At 38.3% G+C, this 18,382-nt stretch overlaps 1 protein-coding gene across 10 annotated transcripts in view; it reads left to right on the top strand.

The window, feature by feature from the left end:
- FHOD3 (formin homology 2 domain containing 3) overlaps nucleotides 1-18,382 on the top strand; it is a 360,868-nt gene that overhangs the window by 36,686 nt on the left and 305,800 nt on the right. For all 10 annotated transcript variants that reach the window (XM_048940651.1, XM_048940649.1, XM_048940648.1 and 7 more), the window contains exon 3: nucleotides 6,538-6,602. In XM_048940651.1, the coding sequence (XP_048796608.1) occupies nucleotides 6,538-6,602 (65 nt within the window). The remainder of the gene's footprint in view (nucleotides 1-6,537; nucleotides 6,603-18,382) is intronic.

The raw sequence follows: 18,382 nt of genomic DNA, 5'->3' as shown, positions 1-18,382 counted from the left end.
ATGAAGCTGTGCAAGTTGTGATTTCTACCAGGATTAAGACCATAACAGCACAACAAAATATTAATTTGCTTTTTCATGTTTACTGTTCAGTAATTGTTCCTGCAAATGAAACCATTAGTGGCCCAGCAATAAATACAGCCTATTTTCTAAATTAGATTAATATGGAGAAATAAGATTTGGCCTGAAGGCAAAATGCTGTTTAAGATCTTGTGTGTCATATTATGAAATAACTCTTGCCAAATATGAAAGTAGAAAACTTCTAAAAAGCAGACAATAAAGCCAAAGAAGTGAATCTATCATTCAAGGTAGAATTTATAAGCACATGCACTTATGTACATGTATCCATGTCCTTCTGCAAAGTGGGACAGTTTTAAAATGGTTGTAGCTGATTCTGGTTAAACTAAGTGCATTCTGAGGACCAAATGTAACTGTCTGGTTAAGCTAGATCCTGTTGTTGTCAGAAGCACCAAAGGAGCTCTTTGCCTGAAGTGCCAGCTGATCCAGCTGCAGGAGATTTTTGTTTTACTTTGCTCCTTGCCACTTTGTCCCAACATTCATGGCTGGTTTTTCTGATTTCTTGTTCAAAAATCCTGATTGTTTCAAGACATCTGTTGCTCTAAATGAAAAGAGGATTTAAATCAAAATCCAAATGCAACGTCAGCATTACAGTGCAGGTTGTATCAAAGCCAATGACTGGATGTTACTTAGTCTAAAGATGCCTGGGAAAAATCTGTAGCCAGCAAGTGCTACTAGTATGAGTGGGAAGTACATAACTGAAGGCTTGAACAGTGTTGGTCAAGTTGTGTTATTTTTGCTGAAGAACATGATGCAAAGTTGACAAGAAGCCTTTTTTATTTTTTTCTCCACAAACAGTTAAATCACTACAACAGTGCTTCTAATGCAAATTCCTTTACTGTTTGCTAATTCAAAATTGTTTTTCTTCTTGCAAAAATAAAGATTTTTAACTTGTAAATGCCATCACTGTTTCACAATGTGACCAGTTAAACTTGCTGCTGAAACAAGTATATGAGGGTCAAAGTCTTGATTAGCTTTTGGGAATGGAAGGGGGGCACACAGCTTTGTGCACGAATAAGGACAGCTCTTGATAAATGGTCATTTAGACCGTGAAGGCAATAGGCAGTCCTTAATAACTTCCAAGGGCCCTTAAAATGTTTGGTTTGATGCATGGAAAATAAGCCATTTAAAACAGAAATAGCCATCATGATGATTCAGAAAGGAGGGGAAGGAGTGAGGATATTCCAGTTTCTGAAATACGTCTGCACAGAAATTTCTAAAAAGAAAAAAATGCAACAGATTTTCCACCATTTAAGGTTGCTGCATTTTCATAGTATGTGAAGGTGATTCATGTTTTTGTAGGAAAAAGATCATTGCTTTCTGGTGAGTTAAGCAGAAAACTCCACCCAGAACTTCATTAGTATTTGCTCAGAATATATTAGTAAGCATTAACATGCATTATTACAGTAGATCATGAAGCATACTTGTTGATTCTCTTTAAGGTTTTACATGACTCTTTTGAGTTTCTAGTTTTCTTCCACTTTGTCCTTCCATACTGATTCATTTCCATTCTAAAAGGGAATTCTTCCATTTTAAAAGGGAAAGGGGGGGAGGGAGGGAAAGATCTATCTGCATTATTGTTATTATGTATTGAGCTTGTAAAGAGCAGGTGGGTATAAAACATGACACCTTGTATTGACAGTGTGTAGTCCTTACTGGTACAGTTATGCAGTTGGTGAGCCTGTGAAAAACTGTGATTTTTTTTTTTTTTTTTTTTTTTTTTTCTTTTGCTGGCATTACAAGATCTTTCTTGATTGGTGTATAGGTTTTTAATAGGTAATGAGACAGTTCACTGTTTAAATGCACGTTGGAAAATACAGAACAATACAGAACAATATTGCAACAATTTGTGGGGGAAAGGAAAAAATGGGCACAAGCATCAACATACTTTGTTCCATTGCATACTGTTGTGTACACTGCTATCTGCAACATCTTCCCTGCCAAATTTTTGAGTGTATGCTGTGTGATTGAGATTTTTATGTGAATTAGTCAAATTAGATTTTTTTAAAGCAAAATATGAACATGCATTATCTTTCTACTTATTTTTGTCTGCTCTTGTCCAGTGATTGTTGCTTTAGTCAATATGTTATTGTCTAGAAATGCTCTGAGTAAAACCTGTGTGAAATGACTAGGTGACTTGCAATAACAGGCTGCAGATGCATTATGACTTCACTCAAGATTGTGAGGTGGAAAAAGTGAGATAGGGACAGAAAATCCTTTGAAGTCATTTAAAGATGAAATTTGTGTGTTTGCCTCCAAGTTGCATGCTGTGCCAGAGAGCTGTTAATGTTGTCATCCATTTGTAGAGTATTTGGAATTGAATTTCAGCATTCGATCTTGCTTTTGCCGGTTTTGTCTTGAGCTCTTTTGTTATTTAACAAGAATAACGTGAACTGGAACGTGGCACTTGGATTGTTGAATGGCTATTTGTGAAGAACCTCAGAAAGGTTATTTATTTAGACATAACTTGGTGATAACTTTCAAGAGATTATTAATTTCTCTTTGTGTATGTTTGCTCTCTCTAGAAGACTTAGCTTTTATGCAACATTTTTTAATGTTTCAGAATTCTTTTTTTCCCCCCATCTCTTAAATCTACAATAGAATAGAGAAGCCTATCTTACTGAAACTGCAGTCAAACTATACTTCACAGCTTTGAAATCAGAACCTAGGGTTTATGCTGTCTGACTATGGTAGATTAAGAAACACTTTGCTTATTGTGTATGAGCTGGCTTGCCTATCTGTTTTTTTTTTACGAAAAACCTGATGTGAGTGTTTGAACTCCTGCAAAAAAAAAAATCCATTTCTTGTGCACTCAACAAGGAATAGTTTGTTTTCCACTGATGTTGAATAACTTAAACTATGAAGCAACTGACTGTGAAGTAATACACCATTGCAGAAGCGTTCTTGAGTATCTGAAAGATGTGTGCAACTGAAGATGGACATGCATAGGTGCTGAAATAAAAATGTGAAAGGTAGTTGCATAGGTAACATACATTAGAGAAAGTCTGTTGCCACACCTTTGTCTCTGATAGTGTGCTGTTGTTCAAGCTCTTCTCTGAGTAATCAGTGGCTCACTGAGCTTAGGGATTCTTGTTGGAAACTGTTCTCATTAAGTTACTCCTCTTGAAAAACATGGACATGATTATTGGAGGAGATTGATGATATACTAAGAAACCTGAGTGCAATGAGAAGCTGTCAGAAAATATGAAGCATGTGTTATACATGTGTGCTTTGAAAGCTTTCCATTAAAAGCAGTGTCTGTGTTAGGTAGGTTTTCATAACATTTGGATCACTATGTCAGGCATAATGTAGGTAGCAGATGCAGAACTCTTACAGGGTAGGTTGTCAAGTTAAGCTGGCTTTACATGCTGGCCAAATCTTAAAGCATTTTCAGTGTTTATTATTGGAAGATTTACTCGGTTACTAAATTGAGGTTAGTTTTTATCCAGCCTAATGCCATTTTTAGGGTGAAGTGGTAACATTTGTAGCAGTAGTTAGCGCTGTCCAGTAATGTTTTGTGCTTGCTTTGCTTGTGTTCATGAAGGATGATGAAGATAACATCTGATATTTCAGCAGAGGCTTGGACAATATAAATGGGTGTCTGGTTTATCTGATACTGTCTGGTTCAGAGTTGGCCTTGCTGTGAGGAATTTACATGATACTAAACCTGTATAATGTGAAAGACTGATCATGGCCATGAAGGTTTGAATGCTGGAGTGTAGAAAACTGGAGTGTAGAAATGCTGGAGTGTTATTTACTGTTTGGTGAAACTTCCTGGAGAAAGCATTGTGTTGCACTTGTCAATCTCAAATGCCTCAGCATTTGATTTTGATAGGGCAGCCTATGCATTAACATAAAGAACAGTAGGCAGTAAAAGTGACAGCATTGCAAATGAGCTTTGCTTTGGTTTGAGATCAGTGGGTAGAGTTGTGGTACAGTCGCAAGAGGATTTACTCAACTGTTGTGAGAGGAAATTTTTCAAGTATGACTTGTATTGCTTCAAATTTTCTTGTCCCTTAATAGAAATTTATGGTAGAATTAATGGCTGGACTGAAAGATTCATGCCAAACTAAAGGACTCTTCCTTATTTCCCTCATGCTGTTTTGTTTCTGGCACAGCCTGACTGCTGGAATCTCTTTTGTATTTTGTAGTCTCAACATCCTTGAAACCTGAGTTTTCTTTTTTCTTCATCAACTTCTTCCTGATTGAGTTTCTCAACTTTACCATGGCTTCACCATTATTTCTGGAGAATGGAATTTCAGTTGGGATTTCAATGATGCTTGTCTGAAATTAGATTTTATTTGCTTTATTTCTATGTAGTAAACTGATTCTCTCCCATCCACCCCTTCACCCCCCTCTTTTTGCATTAAGTTTTTAGTAAAATGAATTATTGCCAGGAAATGAAGATTCTATGTGCTTACTGTGGTTGAAATTGGTTTTCCTTGCTCAAAGAAACATGTCCTGAAGCTTATAAATAGCTTGTAATTTCTGTTAAGGTCACTGGGCTTACTTATGCATTTGAAGCTGCATGTGTAAGAAATTTAGTTGCACAGCTGTCTTGGGGCCTTTATGTGAGATGTTGCCTTTGAGGTTGGTATTTTAGATTTCCAACAGCTTTGAATCCTTGAGAGCACATGAAGTTGTTAGCAGTTCTACTGATTGTGTGCTGTATTGGTTTGCTCATTCCTTGTCTTGTAACTAACTGGGTAGATATAACCGCAACTTGGTAGCTGAAGATGTTTTCATGGAAGTACATCTGAGCCAAAGACCTTGTCAAAACTATTCCCTGTTTCCAGAAGATTCAGAAGTAACATGAATGAGGAATGTATGTAAAGAGTCACAGCACCTCAAACTCTTTTATTTTTACCTTTGCTGTATGCCTTTGAAGATGAGATATGCCAGAGTGAGGCAGATCCATCAAGAAAGGGTGGTTGAAGAAAAGCAGTTTTCTAGAGTAAATCTGATGTTGGACAGGGGATATAGAAGTAATGAGAAATAAGGGGTAGGAGGGGAGGGGGGAAACTGTATTATTATCTGGAAAGTGATGATTTTGTTCTGATTAAGTTACAGATCGGGAAATTCTGATGGACATCAGAATGGTTGAACCTTGAAAAGGTGCAAAAGGTGAACCTTGAAATCTCTCAGCATTCTCAAAGCACATAGCTGAGGAAGACTGTGCTGTTTCTTAATTTGCCTCTGACTTCTGTGTAGTGTTGAGTCCAGGGTTAATATAACTCAAAGCTGCATCTGAGTTCTAATAATAGTTTCACTTCTGGCAAGTTTTCCCACAATCAATTATGTCTTTAGTTACACAGGAAAGAGGGAAAATGTACTGTTGTAAAAGTGGAAAATACTTTTGAGTTTCCTTGCTCTCCCATATTCCATCATGTGAGCAGGTTTGGGTGGAGAAGCAAGGTGCTGCCTGTGACTTGATGCCAGCTGACTAGTTCCTAGAAATAAATAATGGTGCTCTTTTCTAGATTGAAATAATACAACTAATAGTAACTCATGAGGAAAACAGATGAGGAATGTAGCAGCTTATTAAGATAATCATTTCGTTCATGACCAAGATGAAATTGAAACAGTAAAATAGAACTCAGTTTTGTTTTACGGCATGAAAAGTACATCTATCTGTATCATAGAACTGTATGATGATTTGGAATAGAGGGGACCTTGAAGTTCATCTGATTTCTACTCCTCACTGTTGGCTGAGTTGCCAACTACATTAGATCGTCTTGTCTTCAAGGGATGAGATATCCACAGATCTGATAAACTTTGTGGCCTCTTCTGGACCTGCTCCAACAGGTCCTTATATTGGGGGCCTCAGAGCTGAGTGCAATACCGCAAGTGGAGTCTCACAAGGGTGAACTTGTGGTAGAACTGCCTCCTTTGACCAGCTATCTGCACTTGTTCACAGCAGTCCAGAATATGCATTATAGCCTTGAAAAATTTGCTCATAACTACTCTGTGAAAGCATGAGCATCTTCTGCCTTGGTATTGAATTTTCTTTTCATATTTGACTAAGTCTAGTTTTAAAGTATTTCTGTGAAAATTAAATTGTGTCATCACTGGGTATTTCTTAAATACGGATTTACAGAGAATCCTTGTGAGGAGTTGACCTTGTTGTGATTTCCAGATGCCCACCTAGCCACGGTTCCTGTCTCAACGGGATGGAGAAAATACAAGATGAAAGAGCATTTTGTTTGCGGTGTTTTGGTGGTTTTGTTTTCGTTTTTTTTTTTTTTTTTATGATGTACCAATAACTGTAAGGACAAAACGGGCTTATGGGAAAATAATTTATTGCTGATTAAATTAGACTTACATTGTAAGAAAAAAAGACAAATCCACAATACTGCCTCTCATCCTAACCCCTCTTCCCCCCTCCCCCGCCCCCCCAAGCTCAAGTAAATTTGAGTTTCTTTATTGGTTTCATACATTTTTTTTTTTTTCTTCTCTTTCTAGGAGGGGCAAGAAGCACAGCATAATTCTGAGGACCCAGCTGTCAGTGAGAGTCCATGCCTGTATTGGTAAGTGAAGTTCTACATGACTAAAAAAGAGAAGGAATAAATGAAATGATCTCTTGAGAAGCAAATCTAGGAAGTATGTGTCAGCTTTGCAGTGTTCATAGTGTGCTACAAAATCTTTTTTTTTTTTTGTCTTTGCTGCTTGCTGAAGTTGTTATATAGGTTACCCTTTAAGAACGTTAAAGAGATCAGAGATGCATAGCATTTGACAGTTAAGTGTGATGGTTGTGGCTGCTCTGAAGAATCTTGGATTATGTGTTGTTCTGCTGTCTTTGTATGTCCCTAAAGAGGATTATATTCTGAACTGTGAAGGAAATATGAAGTGTTGTTGACAGACAACTAGCTACAGCATTTTAATAGCATGAACTGTTTATTACTTCGGGTATTGTGGATCTTGGCCACTTGATGATGGCATCATAGTGTTGGTGTCTTGGAAGAACCCTTCTTAAAACACTGCTCTCACAAGGAAAAGTTTGAAGGAATAGTATGTGTCATATGAGCTTTAGGATTGCAGGAACAGAGGCGGTTGTGCTGTGATAGGACTAATGTTCTCCTGTGTTCTGTAGACTCAATGTTAGTCTAAAGTTAATGTTCACATTCAGGTAATGTTATGAGAGATGCTATGGGCAGCTGATTTATTATGAGTGCTATTGTTGCTTGCTTTTCTCAGCACTTATGTAGCAGATTCAGTGCCCTAATTGTTTACCTTGTTTGGTCTTGCTTCATTAATTCTCAGCTAAGAATTGGAATATAGTCACTTTTCTTAACGCGAAACTTCGACTTCAATTTATTTCCACAGTACTGCTGTTGTCAGAAGATTCAGACTTTAAATACTACAGAACTTCTTCTCCTGCCCCCAGGAAGTATTATGAAATGGCCTTTATGGGAATTTGAATTGAGCAAAAGCAACCTACAGAATTCCTCAAATACCTCCCATTGAGAGCAAACTTTAGGCTGCATCATGCAGGAACAGATTCTCTTTTACTACATTTGATTTGAACAAGCCTACGTGTTAAGTATTAGAGGAGAAACAGTGCAGAGTCTGGGATGATTTTATAAATATGAATGAAATTACAAACGTTTTAGGGAAACTTGTTCTTGTTGGATCTAAGAATGTCTTTGACAAAACAGACCAATGCAGTATCCTGAATTGAGGTTTTAAAAAACACTTTTCATGTTTTATTCCTTCCTGGAGTGCAGGAGTCAGCACAGGGTTTTGAGATTCTATGTGTGGTTGCTTTGTTTTAATCTGTTTGCATGTGAACTCACTGGGGGCAATTAGGCTTATTACTGTGTATGTATTGTAGTTGTTCCTGTATGAAAGCATATTTCTGTTAGGTGCTGTTGTACTCTGGCAGCAGTGATGCTTTTAGAGCTGAATGCATAGGAGCCAGGCTATGAAGCTCGAGTCCAGATTCAGCCTTCTGGAACTGAAGGGTGCTTGTATGGGGGTTTTTTGGCTTGGTTCATTACAGCCAAAAAAAGCCAAGTCAAGTGCAAGATCTGTTTCTAATTTCTATCCTCTGCTGAAGTTTTCATTTCTAGGCTAAATTTTTGATTCAACCTGTAGCTTGTATATTTTCTCTCCTCTTCTTTTGCATTTTTACATACCAGATGTCTTATTTTTTTGGTGTGAGATTGATTGAAGCAGTCAGAAACCCTCTGCTGTTTTTAATACTAACCTCGTGATAAACTGTGCCTGTCCATCAGAGCTCTCATGGAATAGGAGGATTGTTTCACTGACAGTGGGTACTTTGCTTCCTTTTGCATGTACTTTCACATCTGTTGCCTGTTAAATCTTTTTTGAAATATATTTAACTTTCAGTACTAATACTTACATGTTACATGTGGACCAAAAGTCAGGAGCTAGAGGTGACCGAGACTGTTAAGTGTAATAAAAACATCTTGCTTTGACTGTTTCCCTTCTGCCCGTCTGTATTGGAATTATGATTGTCCTCACAATATCCCTGGAAAGCATTGTTTAGAAATATTGCTGCCTTTGCAGTGTCAACACTGGCTAGCTAGGGCTGCTTTCTGAGAAGTCATAGCTTGTCCTGTAGCACCCTTGCCTCAGAGCTTCTTGTCATTTTTGCTTTGAAGGCTTTACTTTGCTTTAGAGAAATAGTTTTCGTGTCATTAAAGCTCCCATTTGGAAGTTGTGGGATTTTCATCTCTCTAGTGTATTATAGCTCTAGATTGTGGGAAGTGCACAAGTGTTTTATGTCCTAATATCCAAGTGGAGCATTAATGGATTCACTTGTCTAGGGAATGTCTAGGGAATTCTTTAGGACTTCAGTTTCAGAGCATGTATTAACTGCAGGCCAGTATTTACTAAGACTTGAGTTTTTGCAAGTTTCAGGTTGAATTTGTAGTGTATGGAAGTGTTGTGGGGTTTTCTGTTCTGCTTTGTTTTTAGCAGTGCAAGGAAGGAATAGAGCATAACAACATGAGCGTGAAAGTTGTTGGGAATACTATTTTCTGCTGTATTGCATACCATTCAACTCCAGAGCATTTCAGCTTAATTTAATCCATTGATATATACACACACACACGTGTATTTGTCTCAAGTTGAGTTTGTATTATATGCCCAGCCTAAGGACTTCCAGCACCCAGGAATAAATTTTCATAACTCCACTTATTCTATTTTGCCTTGATCCTGATTAAAATGCCAGTGCTAATTTTCAGGAATAAGATTTGAGTGTTCCTATACTGAGATTTATAGTCGTCTTTCATGTGAAAGGATTTGGCAAAAACAGTTTTGTGTTATCTAACTAATTGAAAACTATAGAGGTACTCTTGCACCTGTTGATGTTCAGGGTCCTTAGTTAAGGAAGAACAATTCTTATACTGCTTACTGTAAATTGCTGTTAAGATTTGTCAACTTTAGCCTTTTATTCTATTATTCTAGTTACGTTTATTGTGAGTTAATACTCCATGGGGAAAAGTCTTTCTGTTTTTTTTTTTTTTGGCAGCTACATGACTTTCTTTGTTTATTTAAGACACTTAGCTGTGCCTTAATGTTAATAAATTTAATTTGTAGGTATTTAACAATTACAGAGCTAAGATGAAGCCTTAACATCCACTGTAAATGAGGATGCAGGTCTGAAGTGAGAACACTACAGTGCCAAAAACTTTTGCACTTGAAACTTAATTGAAGTCTTGATTCAGAGTGACTCTTTGACAGGGTAGTTTTAAAGCTCCTGTGAAGATGAAGCTCTTCTCTCTACTGTGTGGCTGTTTGGACAGCTCTGCTTGCTGTAGCTGCTACTACTGCCTTGCTGATTGTGCTTCACTTGTCTGGCCGTTGTGTCTTAGTTGCCTCTCAAAATCCTGGGGAGTCCTGAAGAAGGCAGCACCATTTGTTCTGTGTGCAGTATGTAGACCAAAAGAGTGCCATGTCTTGTTTTAAAATATTAATGCCTTTGTCTGCGAATCATCAGGTGCGTTACTATCAGAATTGAGGAGGAGGTTTGGTCTGAGACCCATGACAAGGGCTTGGAATTGTTCTGGAAAAAAAATAAAATTGTGAGCTTTAGGTGTTAATACAATGTGATACAAGAAGAATGACAGCAATGATGCTTTATGTCATATTGGATGTGTTTACTGGCCAGGGATCAGTCAGAGTACTATAGCTTGGAAGAAGAGCAGATATTGCAGGGTATATTAGATCTTTCTTCCTATCAATTTATTATTAGAAAAAGTGGAAAAAAACCTCAGTTCTACTTGCAGTGGTTTTTTGTATTATAAAATTATTTTTCTATGGTCATAACTTCTGCCTGTCTTTATGCAAAGTCTTGCTTGTATCTTTTGATAAAAATAACAATTTGTATAGATACTGTGAGTATCAAGTGTTTTACTTGAACAAGGTATGTGCCTATACAATGTGCAAATATTGCAAGATTTTTATGAAATCATATAATAGAATTATAGAATCTTTAGAGTTGGAAGGGGCCTCTGAAGGCCATTAATTCAACTCCTCTGCAGTGAACAGGGACAACACAGCTAGATCAGGCTGCCCAGGGCCTGATCCAGCCTCACCTTGAAAGTTTACTGGGATAGCGCATCAACCACAGCTCTGGGCAACCTGTGCCAGTGCCTTCCCACCTTCGCTGTTAAAGACTTTTTTTCCTTATATCTAACCTAAATCTACCCTCTTCGAGCCTGAAACCATTTCCCATTGTTCTGTTGCTAGAGACCCTGCTAAAGAGTCTGTCCCCTTCTTTCCTGTAGCTCCCCTTTAGATACTGAAAGGCTGCTATCATCACCTTGGAGCCTTCTCCAGGCTGAACAGTCCCAGCTCTCTCAGCCTGTCCACATAGGTGAGGTGTTCCCATTCCGTGGATCATTTCTGTGGCCCTGACATGGATGTGCTCCAGCAGATCTGTGTTTTTTTTCTCTAGTGAGTAATCCACATCTGGACACAGCTCTTCAAGGTGAGGCCTCACTAGCACAGAGTAGAGGGGCAGGATCACCTCCCTCACCCTGCTGACCATGCTGCTTTTGATGCAGCCCAGGATATAGTTGGCTTTCTGGGCTGGGAGGGTGGGCACTGATGGCTTGTGTCCAGCTTCCCATCCATCAGTACCCCCAGGTACTGGTGTCAAGCCTCTGCTCAATCTGAATGTGTAATCTATCTACGTTATTTGTCATTGCAACAGTTTTGTACACCCATTCTGTTGGCTTTAGTACATAGGCACTTTGAGATTGGCTGAACATGATAGAGCTAGAGCATGCCTGCCCTTCCTGAGTTCTTCCATGAGATCTTGGCCATATATTATTTTCCAAGTATGTGGTCTAACAAAAGCAGCTACTGCTCTGCATGACCAGCCACTGTTTTTGGAGCGTCTGCTTTATCCAGCAAGGTTAGCACCAATAATCTATCCTTTTCACACAACTCTTTGGGTTGCCTTTTTTTGACATAATCTTATTCTCGTTATCTCTTGTGGAATGGAATCATAAGTATCTCTGAGCTCTTTTTGTCCTGTGATACCTGAGGGAAGCCATAAGCTAGCTGTAACTGCAGTGGAAACCAGCTGTTTTTATTTGTCCTTTAATAGCTGAAATATGCATCTGAACCTTTTTTCAATGTACAGTTTTCCCTTCTGTTTTCTATTATGTGGATTTATGCATGTGTTACAGCAGATACGTCCTGCAGCTATCCTTTCGTATGTTGAACCTTCTCTATGCCCTTTCCCTCCAAGAGCTTGAGCTGCAAGTGTCTTCCCAGTGGAACCGCAGTGCTTTCTCTAAGACAGAATCATGGCTCAAGTCAGTAACTGTGTCTGGCTCTTTGTTACAGGGAAGATACGCAGAACTGGTGCAAAAACATTGTTTTCATAAGTACTGTACAGAAGTGTAGAAGAGACGCTGATTCTGGTTAAGAAAATGTGCGAAACTATTGTACCTCATTCCCTGAGACCAGAGTTAAGCTTGTGCCTACACCCCATCTTACTGATACTATACCATGCAGATGCGTCTTTCTACAGGTACGGCAGACGATATATTTGTATGTGTATGCTGGCAAAGAGTTCTCAAAGCTGTGGAGACTGTGAAGGTCCTGTAGTTGCCTCTCAAAATCCTGGGGTAGATAGAATAATCCTGTAGAAGATGCTGCAGAATTTTCTAATGTTTTAAGAGTGTAGCTTATTGAACCTGATGTAACTTCTTTTTTTCCCACAAGTTTCCAAATATGCAAAGTCTATTTAGAACACTTTCTTAAAGGAAGCTTAATGGTGGCATTAGGTTTTTCGTTTGAGCTCTTCATTTGGGCAGGTTGGATTTATATGCTCAAATGGAAGTTTAAAGAAAGAAAGGCACTTTGGGTCGTTTGAAGGACTTCTTACAGTTTTCTGTTCAATGTGAGGCATTCGTAACAGAGAACTTTCAGTTTGAGAGAGAACATGTGGGGAGCATTAGCAGTTCTACAAAATGCACAACTGATTTGGATTAATTTAAAGGGGACAAAAGAGGTGCTTTGAGAATTTGTCTGAAGTGCTGTGGTTTTCAGTTCTTTGCGCTGATGGTAACAGAGAGGTGAGCTGAAATTGTTTCATCAAATATCTTAGCATAATTGGGACAGAAGAAATGGTGATTATTGGATTTAATGGGGCTGCGTTATGGATCTCTACTTCTGACGTGCTTCCTATGATTCTTGCTGTAACTTGAACTGTAACTTCACTTAAGTCCTGGCTTAAGTGAAGACAGTAATAAATGTGTTTATTGGATGTAAACGGGCTTTCAAAGACATTTCAAAGTCTTTCTAGTTTATTTTTCTGTAAGAGGCTTTTTTTAATGGCATAACATGAGTTCTAGTTAGAGTAATGCAGATGGTACTGGAGCCTGCTTCCAGATGTGACTGGAGATATCTGCTTCAGCTTTTTTACCAATTTGAGTGAAACACGAAAGAGCTGCTAAGGCTATGATAAAAACACTTTTATTGAGCTTTTTAGGATTATTTAAATTTGCTTTACTGAGAATATGGAACACAGATGCTGTAAGTAAGATCCTGTGGCCCTCTGAACAGATTGCTTTGTGAAAATCTATCCATATAAATAAACTCATGGTTTTGCTCTTAAAAATGTACACCATTATGCTGAAACATTAGACTTCTTTGTTGTACTCCTAATGCATGCTTTTGGTCAGTCTCCTTTTGTTGGATTAACTGCAGCACTTCCTCATAACCTGTTATTTGCCTGTCTTAGTCTCACTAAAATAATTCAGAACCAGTTCTGTATGATTTCAGAAGGTCTTTGATATGAAGCAGGAAAATTTCCAAGAATTCTGTGCATTTCATGTAAACTGCAATTTATCAAATAGGCTTTGTAGCAAAACAAGAAGCTGTAGAGCAGATAAAGCTTCCATGAGTGATAGGTTGCTGCTTTAAAGCAGTGAATTCCTATTTTAAAAGGGCTTACTTCTGAAAGGACTGCTGTGGAGCGTGCTAGTGGGATGCTTTTCTTGTCTTGGGAAGCTTTGTATTACAATGTTGAATCTTGTCTGACTTGCACCTGAAAGTGCTGGAGAAATTGAATGAGATGTCTGAATTGGGAAGCCGCCTTCTTTTTTTTTTTTTTTTTTTTTTTTTTTTAAAAAGACAACTTAAGCTTCCCAAGTAGTTTGCTTTTTTTGCAACGTGTAATAAGTTTGCAAGACTTTTCTTAAACAACCTAAAACCAGGCAGTTATCTTTAGTATACCTTAAAGGAAATCAACTCTTCCTATAGTCTGGAAACTAAGTAGTATGATGCTTTATTTCCTTTCCTTTCCACTGTCACAAGCCAACTTAAGCTTTTCAGATATTAAAAAAAATAAATAAAATTAAAGCACCAAATTACTGATGCACAGATTTTTAATGTGCCTAATTTTACTCATGTCTACCCATGCATCTTTCTGAAGATCAAGAAATTCTAACAAAACACAGTATTGCTTTTAGCTTTTGTACATAATTATTTACTCAGTACTTTAAGAGTACTTCTGCTAATGAAATTTCACGAAAAGGAGAATGAAGTTAATTAATTGAATTAACATGTAACTACTTGACCATACTGCCATTCAGTTTCTAAAATGCCCTGCCTAAAAGAATGTTGCTATTGTCAAGGCTAGGTTTAAAAGTTGTTGTTTAAAGAAAAAGTGATTGCAAATTTAGCTGAAAAGTGAATGAGAAAATTTTTGTAACCTTTAAAAACCATTTTTCTTGATCATTATTAGCAGACTTAAAAACGTTTAACTCTGTAAATATGTGGTAGGAGCAATACTACTTTCTGTGCTGGGTTTTATGGCCAAGAATTGAGTATATCGGTGGATGATCAAGATATTTTTGAACAACGCCCGTGATCTTATACTAGACTTTGAGAAATACTTGCCAAAACTAAATAAAGTCATCATAAGAACTGTCTCTACACATCTCTATTACAACTGTAAAGTTTTAGCAGTCACGCTTGGCCCACTCGTCTGCCACCAACATACTGCCTAACTGCTGCTGCAGACCTGTGTTTGAGGGGTGAAGCTCCCTTCACTTCAGCATCACTTGTACTTGATAGGGCTTTTCTGTCCCCTCAGAGATTGACCTCTGCTCAGTCTGTCTCAAATCCCAGCATTTCCAGTACTTGACTTTTGGGACGGATGTGGCTTTATTCCCCATGAATATTTTGGTGGGGAGAATCTGCAGAAATCTTTGTTGCAGTATGCCAGCTAAGCACAAGCATGACAAATTTGTTTTTATTTTTAACAGTCCACACGTGTTCAAGGGAGTTTCCTAAATCTTAATAGATAAAGGTGTTTATGTAGTTATTAAAAGAAAAATAACAGTGTTTCTTAATCTTTCATTTGTATAAATGGCTATGCTTGGTTTCAGTATAACTTCTTTCTTTAGCTATTTGCACTTCCCATTGTGTAGATCTTTGTATTGAAAGGCAAAGCAGTTCTTAGTCTTTTGGTGTGCGTGAAGTAAGCCGAACTCATTATGTGATGGACTAAAGCACAGCAAATTCAAGTCTTCAACTGGATGGAGGGAGAGGTTAAGTTCATATTAAATAGCTTCAAATAAATTAGTATTATACGTGGATGAGAATGGTGTGATTTGTTGCTTTTTTTTTTTTTTTGCCTGTATCTAAATTTGTTCGATTTCAAAGATAGAAACCAAATGAGTTTGGTTCAGATTATGTAGGTCACTCCAAAAGTAATGCCTTCTATTTATTTCCGTGGAAGCCGTGATAGACACAAAGAGCACAGTGATGCTATTTGATAGAGCAAATTCTCAGCTACAGAACACTTTTTCAATGTGATCACAATCATTAGCTGTGCATTTTCACCAGTGATGAACAAGAGCCTGCATGCACGTTACTTTCAGAGCATACCTGCAGTTCACTGGAAACTGTACTATTCTGTATTTTAAGCTCTGTCCTGCCAAACTTTGTTAGAGATGCATTGGTTAAAAAAAGTTATCCACTTAGAATTATGGAAGGGAAATTAGGAACCACTACTTAAAAACTGTGGATTTGGACTAGGAAATATTGGTATTTCTTTTGGCTGTCATTCTTGCTTCTGCCACTTATCTTTGACTTGTCTATAAGGCGAATGGAGAGGAGCTAATTTAGCTCATGCTGAAAACAAATATGACTTCTACTTCACGAAGATGTTCTGAGCTGCATGGGCAAAAATGGCTTTGGTTTGCCAGTGGTCTCCAATCATGTATGCTGAAGACTGCATTAACATTAAATATATGGTTCGTCTGTTAGCTTTTATGTATAGGAGAAGAGCATTTCTTCACCTGAGGCTGACTAGAGAGCCTGTGGAGTCTCCTTCTTGGCAGTCTTTAGAAGCTGGCTGGACATGAGATAGGGCAGTCTGCTCTGGGTGGTCTTGTTGGAGTACGGGTTGGAGCTGATGCACCCAGCATGCCCTGCCAGCCTCAGCCATCCTCTGGGTGTGTCTCGTTCTGTTGTAAGATACAGCTCTGGGTTTCTTTAAGGAGCTGTGTTTTGGGTGCGGCTGTAGTGCAAGTTGTGGCTCTCCTAAAGTTTTCTCTTCCTAAAGTTTTTTTTGTTTGTTTGGTTTTTTTTTTTGTGGTGAGGAAGATATGGATTAGTGATGGAAGTATGGATTAGTACCTCCAGAAGCATTTAGAATAAATACTCATCTCTGGTTCAGGGTATGCCGCAAAGAAGTGTGATGAGTTGCCATTATAGCTTTATACTCGCTTTGTGCAGCCTGCTGGAAGTCATCTCTCATGACATGGATGGAATTTTTTAGGGTATTTCATGTAAGCATTATCCAGTTTAATCTAGAAGATCTTGTTTATTTTACAGTTTTTGCACTTTTCTGGTGTTACTCTGTTACTTCCCGTGTTTTTTAACAATGATAATATCTCATTTAAGTCTTTTTTTTTTTTTTTTTTCCATTTTAAGTCTCAATATGGCACAAAAAAAATTAAGGATCTGAAGAGGTAAAAATGACAGCTTCTTAATTTAGGACCTAAGCAAAGGTTACTGTGAATGGATAGCCTACTGTTTTACATAGTGGGATGTCACAAGACTTGTCAATTCATATTTAGCAGTTTGAGATCCTGGTATGTCTGAAGTTATGTATCAGGCTTCGTTTAACCTCTCAAACATGAAATATTTAGCCCTGGTCTTACTCTTAAAACATGAAGAGGAGTGAATTTGTAACCTTTGTGCTTCAAAAATAAATTTTGTTTCTGCTAGCTCATTTCTCACCGTGGCTGTTGACGAGGATTATATGTCAACTTTAACGGCTACTTATAATTTCAGGATGTCTAAACCTGGCACCACTAGTTAGCTTCTTGCTATGCTGAGGAGGAAAATACGGCAGTTGGATGGGTTCCTTGCTTCTGTAATCCTAAAATTAGGTTCACTGACTGTTCAGGAGCCTGTTCAAAGTCAAATGCCACTAGAGAGATTTGCTTACTTCCTGGCCTCATGTGAAACACAGACAGTTGTGAGCGTGGAAAGCTTCTTGGCATGCTGGGCATAGGAGGAGGCCTGGAGCAAGGGTTTATAGCTCAGCCCATGTGGTTGCAGAGCTGGTTCTGCCAGTGCAAGAGCCTGGTGAGCTGTTCTGCACAGCTCTCTGTGATGGTGATGTCAGCCAGCTGTCAGTCCTTTCCTGTGGCTTGTTGGTTAGAAGAACATGCACAAGTGGTCCCTCCAACAGACTCATCAGGAGGCCTTTCTACTTTTGTCTTTTGCTGATACACTGCAGAAAATCTTGCTAAAGAAAGTGTGTTTGCGTCATACATAATGCTGCTCTGAAAAACTTTGGGTAAAGTCTTCACGTGGGAGTGCTATCATGTGTCATTCACTTCAGTGTATTTCCAGTATATTATGAATATTTTTGATCCGAGAAAAGATTAAGTGAGGAAATAGAAGCCTCCTTATATCTGTGCCTGAATACTGTAATGTTTTGGAGGTTGTGTGCTCTAGGAGACAGGATGGTCTGCAGAGGTTCATACATGGGACAAGCATATGCATAAGCAGCCCTATGTACCCTACATAATACAGAGTGGGGCACTGCTAGCAGTCACATTACCTCCTGGGTATTCTTTCAGAGGGCATGTTGCTCACGGGGAATGGGAAGGCACTGGTCTCTGGGTTCATCTTTCCTATAATATGCATCAAAAAAATAATTTATAGGTGAAGCTGTAGTGCTGTATCATTGGTGTGGATCCCCTTCCTGTGGGCCTCTCAATCATTCTTGACATGCAATTTAGCATCTGTTTTACCCTCTAGGCTGCCTCTATCATTGGTAAATGGGGATTGTCTAGGGGGCACTTCAGAGCATCCCGGCTACGTTCCTGCCCTGAGTTGCTCTCCTTCCATTGACCATAAATGGAACAGTGAGGGAGAGGAGCTGCCAGGTTGGGAAGCTCATGTACTTGCCGTTGTCTCTGTTTTGTGTTTGTAGAGCCCTGATAATCATTCTAGGGAGACAACAGTTTTTTTGTGAAATCTAATTCTTTACCAAGCTTTGTAAATAGCTACAGTCATTTCTTTTTCCTGATTTCTGCCAGTGTCTAATATGTAATAGCTATATGCAAGTATACTTATTGATACAATTCCTGTGTAATGAATTGTTATGGGAACAGTGTTTGAACAGTTACCTAGCGGCAGGGGTGTAGTATCTTTATTTCTGATGTATGTTTACTAACTGGTTTTATTCATTTTAAAATACGCTGGGAAGAAACATCTGACTTAATTCTTAATCTTCTTCTTTGCTCTCTTCCTAGGTTGCTATCTGTGTATGTCATATTGTCTGTGTTGCACTGAT

Source organism: Lagopus muta, chromosome 3 (assembly GCF_023343835.1).
Source record: "Lagopus muta isolate bLagMut1 chromosome 3, bLagMut1 primary, whole genome shotgun sequence".
In the NCBI taxonomy this organism is placed as follows: Eukaryota; Metazoa; Chordata; class Aves; order Galliformes; family Phasianidae; genus Lagopus; species Lagopus muta.
Note: the sequence above shows the minus strand (reverse complement) of the source record. Positions and strands in the feature narration are given on the sequence as shown.